Genomic DNA, 11,885 nt, shown 5'->3' with positions numbered 1-11,885 from the left:
TTAGGTTTCAGTAACACAGAGGCAGAGCATGGGACAGGGAATGTTCCTTTAAGAAACAACACTTGTCTGAAGGTCCCATCTCACCTAGATGAGAGGAACTCTCAAAAACTCATCCAGGCCACCTAGTTAAGCAGGGTTATTTATTTGTCATGGAAAAGCCACTGGGGGAAAGGAGATGATGGCAAGGAGCGCTGCTTGCTCCAAACTCCCTCCAGCAGTGTGCACAGCTGTTGGTAGGAAGAGACACTTCTGTGTGCTTTACCAGGGGACATCCTGGATCTCTGTGTGTGAGCCATACATGTGTGTGTTTGTGAACATTTATGGCTTGTGTGCTAACACGGGGAGAGACAATCCCCTTGACCAGTCACAGAGTTCAGTGGAATTCACTGGATGAGACATCAGAACATCTGGCTTCTCTGCTCTCCTTCTCATGGACGTGGCCCTGGGCAGGCCGTTAACTTTGGTGAGCCTCAGTCTCCCCACCCACAAAGTGGAAGCCGTGAGATCTGTCCCAACGAGGATCAGATGAAATAATGCACATGAAAGCACTGTATAACGTATAAGGCAGCACACATCTGTGAGGAGTCATTATTTATGATGAGTAAGCAGGAAAGAATCCAGATGCCAATTATTTTTCTGTCTTCTCACCAGGCTAGGTAATCTAGCCAGAGGGTGACTGGGTAAGATTTTCCCCACTTACGTTCATAGCCAATATGTAAATCTATAATACACAGGTGTCTGAGTTCTATTATTTATTTATAAATCTATTTTAATATGCTATATTGTTTCTAGTTCTCTTCTGGATGTGCAGGCAATAGAAAACACCAAACTTAGAAAAGTTTTTTGCAAATTAACTGGACCAGAAGGAATTTTTATCACTCCTTTGTAGACCTAACATTTGTGTCACTAATTTCTAAGGAATGGGGCACTATTACGATTACAATAGCGTGTTCTGATGTGGACCTCTTTCCTCCTATCATTTTTTTCCCCTTATAAACCTGCCCCAAATTTCCTGATGTGAGTAATAAAGAAGTTTTATGTTTGTTTGTTTGTCTGCATTAAGATATATTTGCTGAAATTTGGGGAACCTAAAATTGGAATATTTAATAAACAACTACTGATATTCATCACCTTCTTTGGGATTTACCACTAATCCAGGGACATTAGCTTTCCTGAGCTAAATTAAAAGACAAATTCAAATCCTGCATGGTTGCCACCAAAAGCATATATTTGAAAAACAGAATTCAGCATGCCATATTATGCATTATTTAATGGTATGCAAATTATGTCAGACAGTTAGGAAAACCACACTTTAGCGTTAATAAACAGCAACACTACTACTACATTAATTATGATATTGCTATGATTTATTCCCAAGTTTTGCATTTTGATTCTCCTTGAAAATTTATGCCATCTGATAAGCAGTAACCTATTTCCCCTCCTACACCTCCTACCCATTCCTCAAATCTGTTCCTCCTTCCCACCCGATGGGTGTCTGCAAAAACGGGTACAGAAATACAGTCTTAAGCGGCTGCATTGTCTTATAAGCATTAATAATTAAAGAACAAGCAAACACCACCTAAAGCTCCAACATTTATTGTGTCAATGTTAAGCACACTTTTTAAAAGACAACATAGGATGTATAGAAACAAGGGGTCTGGGGGACTCATGCTCATTTCCACAATACGGGGAATTAGGTTGGCTGGTCTCAGAAGGGCCAGGACGGCACTCAGGACAGCGATGGTCCATGGGCCCTCAATATGGGACTGATTCACTGTTCCAATGTGGGTCTGTTTTTTTGTTTTTACTTTTTATTAAAAAATATAAATAAAATGGCACTGCAGGCCCGGGCAGGAAGGACACTGCAGGACTCTGTCTTCGCACAACGGCTTCTTGGAGGCTACTGTCAGAAAACATCACAAACTAGCAGGATGACAGACCACGCAGATGTTGGCTGGGCGGCACGCGTCCACCCCGCCCCTGGGGGTTCAAATTTTCTCAGAACTTAAGGGCTCTCGAGCTTCCATCCGAAAACTGCCACACATCTTGAGCTCTCTGGGTACTACGCCGAACGGGGGTGTGTGAAGAACCTAGAAAGAGGTTGGAGACAGAGGAGGGGGAAAAAAAAAGTACAGGTGTGACTTGGCCCAGTCATTTTCTGTTCTCTAACTAGCTTTTTAAAATTATAACTTAAATCAAGCACAGGTTGAGCCACCGGCATCTTAAACATGACTTCAAACTCAATCTCCCCCACCTCCCCCAAATCTCTGACCTCTGAGTGCCTTCCCCGTGCCTCCCTCCCCGCCTTCCCCCAAAGGACCCAGACCCCCTCCCCGATCACAGGACAGTCCTAATAAGCTGGGGACACACCTGGAAGGAAACACTTTCCCTTATGACTGAGAAAACTGAGTAGGAAACAGTCCTTTGGTTGAGGAGAACAGGGGAAGGAGGAGGGAGGGGGACATTTCCTTAAAATAATAATAAAATTATAAAGAAACAAAAAAATCAAAATTGATGTAAAAGCAGCACAACGAAAACATGAAATGTCATCAAGTTCAACGTCAAAGCAGCCAACGATTTACAAGAGGCGAACAAATCTCTGAAGAGGAAACCAGAACTCAAAATAGTTGCTCCCAAATGGCACCAAAAACTGCCTGTAGTTTCTTTCAAACATGCAGTTTTCTTTCCTTTTTTTTCTTTTTTGTAAGGGGACAAGGCAGTGGTGAAGGGAAGAAGGGAGTGGTTATTTTCCTCCAGGGTTCCTCCCTTGCTTTGTACATTGACTCGAAGCAGCAGAACTGGGAGTCCGGATGTGCCGAGGAAGAGGGCTACGACTGTGGCATTCCAGGCCTCGTTGCCATGGCGACCCGAAGCAGGGGCCTGGGGCCTCCTCTCCCCTGACTTGGCGCCGCAGGAGGCCCAGGGTCTGGAGCTCAGCTGCTTTCTCGAATCGCCCCCCGCCCCCCAGCAGTGGAGACCTGGGCTGAGGGGCCTGCTGTGTCCAGGTGGGCTCTTGGGAATTCCATTCCCAGCCCAGCCCTAAGTCACTGTCGTTGAGGCCCCTTTCGCTGATACCCCCCATCAAACCCCTTTGTCAGACCTGCTACCAATATTTAAAATCCTAACAGACAAAGTATAGCTAGCATGGGCATGTACCACATCCACTGTTATTTAAAAGCACAGCCCCCCTATGGGTTTGGGGGTCCTGCTTTAAAGGATAGACTTTGGGGAAAAGGCTTAATTTGCCTTTTCTGCCATCTCATAAAGACCTGATAAATGCTCCCTTTATCACTTTACAGAAAGGGAAAACAGTATTTGGATCAACCATTGAGTTGCCTTCAGCCAAGTTTAGGTTCTTGAGTACAATGGACCCACGTGAACTGTATTGGTCTCTTTTCCCATGTGAAAGGGAGGAATTGATCACATCCCATGATCAGGAATGACACTGGGAAATAGAGAGAGAGAGAGAAATAGGCCCATCCCCTTCAAGGCTGATTCACTGGCCATGTGTTTTACTAAATGAAACAGCGGGCTAATGGGATAACAAGATGACAGCAAGCAAAAGAACAGACCCACCGACCCATGTCTACAATTTGTAGTTAAAGCAACCTTGGAATAAATGTACATAATCCCAGCTCCATCTATGTGTTCTGATGTCCATGTCTCTAAAAATGGGTCCATTTATTGTTAATTGGGAAAGCTGCAGGGCCTTAGGAGACACTTAGGAAAATTTGCTAAGTGGCTAATGCCTTTTAAAAGTTAACAGCCTTTTATAAAACGTTTTTCCAAGCAGGTTTAAAGAACACTGCCAATCCCATCCTCATGCCAGCAAAAGTCCCACAATTTTTTTTTTTTTTTAAATGGGAAGTAGTCTGAAAAAAGAGAGTATAGGATGTGTACATTCTTGAACACACCAGGCCCAGGGACAATGGAGTAACAGAATCATAATGAAGAACACACGACTACAACACAGTCATAAGAAATCATGTTTGTGTGTATGGAGCCGGGGAGGGGTTTAAAAAAACGAAAACACTGTTATTTCCTCCCTCACTCTCTGAGAGTAAAGTGTTTGAAGCAGGACAGAATGGGGCCTGAGGCTTCTCAACTCCTTTCCAGGAAGGCCTGAAATATCCCAGTACCTTTTAACAAATTTTTAGTGTCTGTGAATAAACCAGCTCATTTCCTTATTTCTCCAAATGAAATGATATCTAGCCCCCGCCGCCACTTCCTTTCAAGTCCTCACTTCAAGCATTATGAATATATACAGTATGAACTTATTGCATATACAAAAATGGTATTTAAATAAACAGTTCTATCACAGAATGCCCTGGGAAAAACTCAGCTACTTCACACTTCCTGCCATTGCTGGTACAAATGAAGACCCAAGCGTTCACCTCACTTCTTAGCAACCTTTAAAATACGTTCGTCTCAATCTTTTTGAAGGTCCTAAGCAGAGAGAGGAGAGTTATTGGTTTCAGGATGAAGGTAGTACATGTACTGGAGAGTGTCTGGGTTAAAATCTGTGAGAAATAGTATCTACTGTATTCCTGTTTATTAAATTGTTCTCAAAATGAACATAAGAAGGAACACGTTAAGCTTTAGGAGTTCAAGTATGTAGAGAACATTGCATTCAACACGTCAGGGGTGTCACATAAACTTAAGTTGAGAATTTTGAAATGTGTTCATGTCCTTAGTAGTTCCTCGTTTTAAAGCTTTATCATGAATTCATCCTTCTGTTGGAAATGTTTTTTGTTATTTTATATTAAGATTTTTAATTTTAGGGTTCCAGATACAAGATGTCATTTATAAGTTATATTCTTGTTGCCTAGGTTTTCAGGCTTCTCTTGTTCATGCAGCTTCAGAAATAATATTTTATAAGAGGGCTTCAATAAGTCAGGAGACTGAGAACCCTGAAGAACCTGTCTCCCAATAAATTTATTTAACTTTGGGACCATGTAAATCAAACATAATCTGTGATTTATCACCAGACGCTTGCCCCCTCCTCATTCCCCATTTAAGAAATTTGAGCATACAAGAGCATACAGTATCCACCAGTAATTCTGTCTGTCAGGATGCAAAACCTAATTACACTAAGAGCATCATATACTGAGAAATTTAAATGAATACTGTATATAAAACCTGCACAGCTGTACTCATAGCTCCTAATAAAAGAGTAATAGGAATACACAGCGGTTTTATGGACATTTAATATGGTGGAGCAGAAGTCACCATGTCTGAAACTGGCATGGCACTTGAAGAATATTTCTATCTGTCTTGAACAGCATTCTGGATTCCCTTGTGAAGTCAAACTCATCTAAAACACATATATCACCCCTCACTTCACTGCCAATTATCAAGTTCTGCAAGTAGCCCCTCATTCCATCCCGGCTCCTGTACCATTTATGCTCTCCCAAATCATCTCTTACCGGATTCCTCTCTGCCTCCACTCTCTGCTTCCCACCCAAACAGACTTTTAAAAAATACACTTACTTTCTCTATATTTTAGAAAGATAAAACAATTCTTGCCTCAGATAAAAGGCATTCTGTGAAAAGGCCACCTCACAAGGCACCAGGGCATAAGAACTGAGCAACAGAAATGCTACCACAAGACAACAGAACGGTTTTTGTTTTGTTTTTTACAAAAAGAAGAACAATGTCGTATCCATTCATCTACACTGGGAACAGGGAGACAGTGTCACAGAGGTATGTGTTTTAATAAAGCAAATAGATGCTGCAACATGCAGTATTTGTAAAACTGACAACACAAATTTCTAAGGAGGGGTTTTTAAAACAGACCTAACTTGCTTTTCAAAGACATTACTTCATTTTATAAATCTGTTGGTTGGCCGAAAGATAATTGAAGGGTATTCCCACCCTCATTTGCTATCAACCAGGAAGACCCTATAAAAACAGCTACAACATCTGTCCCAATTAGGGTCCCTAGGATCTCAGAATCACAAAGCAAACCACCATATATCTCAGGAAAGTAGTGGCTGATTCCACAGATTTGGCCAAAGCTGGCTAAACTCCTAGTTGCTGCTTGCTTGCTTTCTTTTTTTCCCCCCTCTCTCTTTCACCTGATGCTTTTGTTTCTGGAGTTTTAGATTTGAGGGGTGGGATTATTTTTGGTATGAGGAAAGACTCTTATGTGGAAACAAAAGAGCTGATTAAAAAAAAACAAAACTTTTTTACATTATGTTCTAAGATAGGGCATGATGGGAGAATAGAAAAGAACTTTTAGACAACAAGAACACCAAAAAAATCCAAAGGGAATAAAGGTTTAAGATGCCATTATCAGGAAGTTTTTCATTTATATCTGAATGGATTACTGCTAAGAGATGGAGGGGAAGTTTTTAACGTCATACTGAAAACACTTTCCATTTCTTGAAAATTATTCTAGAATTATAAAGCCTAAACTATTTCCATGGCTTGAGATATGTCTATTTTAATATAGTAAGTATTTTATGTTCCTTTAGGGTATAATACACGCATCAAAATGCCCATAGAAATAATCTTGAAAAAGACTGACTGGCCTTCTCTTAAAACCTGTTATTTTCTTGAAAGTAATTTACAGAGTGTGTCAAATGAGGACACAAGAAGCTTACATTGTGTACTTTAATTTTTTTATTTTTTTCAATAAAGGGACAAAATGGGTGTATGAACAGGTTAATGCAGACAACTGCCAAAAAAACACAGACAGTGGTTTTTCCAATAGAACTTAACAAAGACCAGAAACAAATACAATAAAAAGCCAGGTTGTAATGACCTTTGGTCATCCAAATAAAAAAAAAATAAAAACAAAGAAAAATAAAAGATCAAATTAAGTGCCTCTGTTTTGAACAGGGCACATAAGCAATAATAAATAGTGACTCCCATAGTAAAAGATAAAATTTCAAGTTACGACAAACAGCTTTCATTACAGGAATAGAAAAGGCCAATAACAAAATATTCTGCATTGCCATTTACAAAAAAGTATTGACTAAAGCGGGCTTTCTCTTTAATATGCTTTGCATATGAAATTCTTTCCAATCTAAATATAAAGCACCATTTAGTTTTTGGCAATGAAAAAAACTGCAAAACATTGGTTTTTTTTTTTTTTCCTTTTTTTTTTTTCTTTCTTTCTTTTACTGCATATGAAGGTAAGATGCTGGAATGTAGGGTGATAGAAGGAAAGGGACAAAAAGCACACTACATAACAAACCAACGTTATTAGCTTGCAGTACTGCATACAGCATGGCAGCAGGAAAAAGGAACAAAAAAGGATATGTACAACCCCTATGACAGCCATCCGTGTGACATTCTAGCAGGCTCCCCCAAACCGCCATTATATGGCTTCTCATCTGTACAATGTCACACTTTTTGTTTCTCTCTTTTTTTTTTTTGAAGCATACAAATAATTTGCACTATATTATCCTGCCAAATTAAAAAAATATACTGTGGCAGCCTGTCTTTTTTTTTTCCACTACCAAAAAAGGTACATTGATACCTTTTAAGAGAACAAGCAACAGTTAAAAATACAAGCTTCAATATAAATACTATAGTGCCTAACACTAGATGAACATTTAATTCAAATACCATTCTAGAAATACAGAAAAAAGACCATAAATGTGTTTTAGCATAGGAATCAACATGAGTGTGCATTTTCCTATATTTAAGTACTATATAATCTTAAACCTTTCCCCAATGTATGTTTTTTTTTTTTTACAACCTGAAGAGCGGTGTGTATCCAAGGCATAGAATTTCCACTACCATTTTTAAATGGATAACAAGTCTTGTAACACCACCAAGACAATGGAACCCTAAAATGCAGTTCCCCCCTAAACATAATGAAGTGTTTTTTAAAAAAATTCTTTTTTTCTTAACATTTATATTTAAAAAAGTTTTGTACAAAAAAATCCTTGCACTGTAGAAGCGAAAGCAATCATTCATTTCTATGTTAAGTGTATTCTGTTTTCCATTCACAGCGCTTGCAATGTTGAGTCCGAGTAAGTAAGCTCATTAGTCAAGTAAATGGCGGGCAAAGTTTTTTTTAAAGTTTTTTTTTTAAATGCTCATCAATGAGATTGTGTTCAAATTATTTTTTTCAGCATTCTTGCAACTTTTCCCTTAAGTATAGACCTGTAAACTGGGAAAATTGTACAGTGCACTTAATTGTCCTATCTGAGCAGGTTTATTTTATACTCAACCTCTGTATCTCTGATTAGAGAAAAGATACAGATATTACAGGCAGAGTCAAGTGCTATTTGAACACCAACTGGGGCAGATGCTAGCTTAATAAAAAAGAAAAAATTAAAAAAATAAAATAAAAACAATGAATCCTCTTTCATGTTAACACAAATAGCACACAGTGTATGGAAAAGAAATGAAGTACAAATTTTAGGGAGCACAGACATATATACTGCTACTCTTAAAATTCTTTCTCTTCTTTTTTAAGAATGTCACATTTAAACGCAAGTCTTAAGAATTCATAGTTAATCATCATTGTATCAATATTAGCTTATACACCTGTTCTAGTTTAAAATGGCAAATAGTACCACATTGTGCTAATACATCACATATTTTTTTCCTCTGTTACCCTCTGTCAAAGCTTATTGTCAGTCTGTTCTTTTTAACATGCTATTCAAGGTCTTAAAGTTTATCGTTTGATTGTCCATTTGACAACCAAGTAGATCTGGATCTATTTCTTCTGGTGCCAGAATTTTTTTCAAAAGACATTATTTAAAACAAGTTATCTTCATTAAATGAATTCCTTACTAATGTATTTAATCATGTTCCAGAGCTTTTGCACGTTGCACATTCAATTTAATCATCATTTAAAAAAAATAAAACTTTGGGCAAAAGAGCCCATTTCTTTTAAGCTCTCATCAGGAGCAAAATAGCTTTTATACTGGTATAATCAGTTTTGCTTACAAGATTAAACGAAAGGGAAAATGATGATTAACTAGGACATAATGGGTCATATTTTTAGGTAGCCATTGTTGTGAGAAATACAATATAGAATTATACTCTAGGTCCTAAGGTTTATTACCTCACCCAATGCTGAATTAAGCTACAAGTTTATAACAAGTAGAAAGAACCATCAATGTGGTTTTAATAGATCCAAGGCACTCATATTTTAAAACCAAATGATAGAATAAACTTGTTTTATTTTTCTGTTAATTTGTCGATTCAAGGCCTTTCCTTCATCTCCAATTGATATATTTAACCCTTTAGAGACAGACATTTAGCTTGTAGAGATTTGCTTTCAGTGCCATCTATTCTGTCTATAGAGGGTTAATCCAAAGACTGTTTTCCCTCCTCATGTTATAAAAGAAAACTGTACATGATATGTATTACAGAATGTATGCAGCATGGTCTTTTTCTCTCTCTCTCTCTTTTTCTCTCAGAACGGAACTGGAAACAGCAACATGTTTTCTCAGCAACGAATCGGGGAGAATTTAAAATAGCCATAACATACCATACATGCTGTCTAAGTTTAAAAAAAAAAACAAAACATACACAACATGTAAATTATTGCACAAGAGAAAGGCTCAAAGTTTGCGTAAAATGCAATAGTATTGCCCCATACAGATCATGCATTCAAACGGTGAGAACATAAAGGAAAAAAAGAAAAAGAAAAAGAAAAAAAACAAAACAAAACAGGTGTGCTGGTGACAAGCACTCTCATATTCTTAGCTTCCGTTACTTCTGTTTGTTTGTTTGTATGTTTAAATCACATGGGACTAGAAAAAAATCCTACAGGGTGTGGGGCTGGAGGGCGATGGGGAAAGGGGAGGGTGATGAAAAAAGGGGGTGGCAGGTGGGAGTGAGGGAGGGGTATTAATATACCTCTATTCAGTTTTTATATCATTATTCAACACTCGATCACTGTGCCATTTTTTCATGTGTTTCTCCAGGGTACTGTACACGCTAAAAGGCATCTTACAAATTTCACATTTGTAAACGTCCTTCCCCACCTGGCCATGCGTTTTCATGTGCCTGGTGAGCTTGCTACTCTGGGCACAGGCATAGTTGCACAGCTCGCATTTATAAGGCCTTTCGCCCGTGTGGCTTCTCCTGTGGACAGTGAGATTGCTACAGTTCTTGAAGACTTTCCCACAGTACTCACAAGTGTCGCTGCGTCTGCCCTCTTTTGAGCTGGGCCTGCCCGGGCCCGGACCACTAATATGGGGCGTGCTCCCTCCACTTCCCGTGCCGCTGCGCCCCGAGATCCCTCCGTCCAGCTCCCCGGGCGGCGTGGAGAAGCGCAAGCTTCCGTTCTCCGAGGAGTGCTCCGATGAGGAGGCGAAAGGCGATTGTCTGGAGTCTCCGAAGCTAAGGAAGGGATCTTTGAGCTGCCTGGAGGCTGCGTAGCCGGCGAGCCACTGCGAGTACACGTTCTCCGTGTTGGGCATCGCGGCCGGGGGCAGGTCGAACTCCTTCTCGAGCTTGATGCGCTTGGAGAAGGGGCTCAGCGAGCTGGGGCTGCCCAGCAGCAGCTTTTTGGACAGGCCCCCCGAGGCCGACTCGCCCGGGGAGCAGCCGCGGCCGTTAACAGTGCCATCGTCTATGCGGTCCGACTCGCCGGCCACCGAGTCTTCGTCGCATGTGTCCCTGTGGCCCTCGGCCTCGGCCAGGTGGCCGCGCTTATGCTTCTCGCCCAGGACCTGGTGGAAGGCCTCGCTGAAGTGCTGCATGGAGCTCAGCACCATGCCCTGCATGACGTCGGGCAGGGCACGGCCCTCGTCGCCCACGCCCACCACCGCGCCCCGCGAGCTGTTCTCGTGGTGGCGCGCCGCCTCCAGGCTCAGCCCGAAGCCGTAGTCCACCCTCTCGCTCTCCGTCAGCTCCTCCTCCTCCTCTTCCTCCTCTTCTTCCTCTTCCTCGTCGTCCTCCTCTTCCTCCTCGTCCCCATTCTCCGGAATCAAGTTGGGGTCGTTCTCGCTCTTGAACTTGGCCACCACGGACTTGAGCGCGCTGCTGGCGCTGCCCACCAGGTCGCTGGTGCCGGGTTCCGGGGAGCTGGCGGTGGAGAGGCCGTCGTCGGACTTGACCGTCATGGGGGACGACTTGTGCATGTGCGTCTTCATGTGGCGCTTCAGCTTGCTGGCCTGTGTGCACGCGTGGTCGCACAGGTTGCACTTGTAGGGCTTCTCGCCCGTGTGGCTGCGCCGATGCACCACCAGGTTGCTCTGAAATTTGAACGTCTTGCCGCAGAACTCGCATGACTTGGACTTGACCGGGGGCTGGGAGGGAGGAGGGGCGGATTGCAGAGGAGGGAGTGGGGGCGTCGCCAGGAAGGGCGGCTTGCTACCTGGCTGGAATGGTTGCAGTAACCTTTGCATAGGGCTGGGCCGGCCTGGGGACAGCGGTGGGCTAGACGTGTTCCCTGCCAGCTCTCTAAGTCTCCTAGAGAAATCCATGGCGGGAGGCTCCATAGCCATTGGATTCAACCGCAGCACCCTGTCAAAGGCACTCGGGTGATGGGTGGCCAGGGCCATCTCTTCCGCCCCCAGGCGCTCTATGCGGTGGGGGTCCAAGTGATGTCTCGGTGGTGGACTAAACAGGGGGGGAGTGGGTGGAAAGCGCCCTTCTGCCAGGCCGGAAGCCTCTCTGGATACTGATCCTGGTATTCTTAGCAGGTTAAAGGGGTTATTGTCTGCAATATGAATCCCATGGAGAGGTGGCTGGGAAGGACATTCTGCACCTAGTCCTGAAGGGATACCAACCCGCGGGGTCAGGGGACTTCCGTGTTCGCTTTCTAAGTAGATTCTTAATCCATGAGTGTTCTGTGCGTGTTGCAAGAGAAACCATGCACTGGTGAATGGCTGTTTGCAAGTTGTACATGTGTAGCTGCTGGGCTCATCTTTACCTGCAAAATAATACAACACCAACATCAATGTTTA

At 42.1% G+C, this 11,885-nt stretch overlaps 1 protein-coding gene across 9 annotated transcripts in view; it reads right to left on the bottom strand.

The window, feature by feature from the left end:
• Window positions 1-1,988: 1,988 nt before the first annotated feature.
• The window catches only part of BCL11A (BCL11 transcription factor A), a gene marked incomplete at both ends in the record, with an annotated part of 96,997 nt that continues 87,100 nt past the window's right edge, over window positions 1,989-11,885 (bottom strand). For 2 of the 9 annotated variants that reach the window (XM_079720481.1, XM_079720483.1), the window contains 2 exons: window positions 1,989-2,090; window positions 9,957-11,851. In XM_079720481.1, the coding sequence (XP_079576607.1) occupies window positions 1,989-2,090; window positions 9,957-11,851 (1,997 nt within the window). Of the gene's footprint in view, window positions 2,091-9,830; window positions 11,852-11,885 lie in introns of those variants that run through there. The other 7 variants (XM_079720487.1, XM_079720488.1, XM_079720484.1 and 4 more) reach the window with 4 other exon arrangements.

This window comes from Hyperoodon ampullatus (assembly GCF_949752795.1).
Source record: "Hyperoodon ampullatus genome assembly, chromosome: 15".
Taxonomy (NCBI): domain Eukaryota; kingdom Metazoa; phylum Chordata; class Mammalia; order Artiodactyla; family Ziphiidae; genus Hyperoodon; species Hyperoodon ampullatus.
The sequence above is the reverse complement of the archived record's forward strand: the minus strand, read 5'-3'. Positions and strand labels throughout refer to the sequence as shown.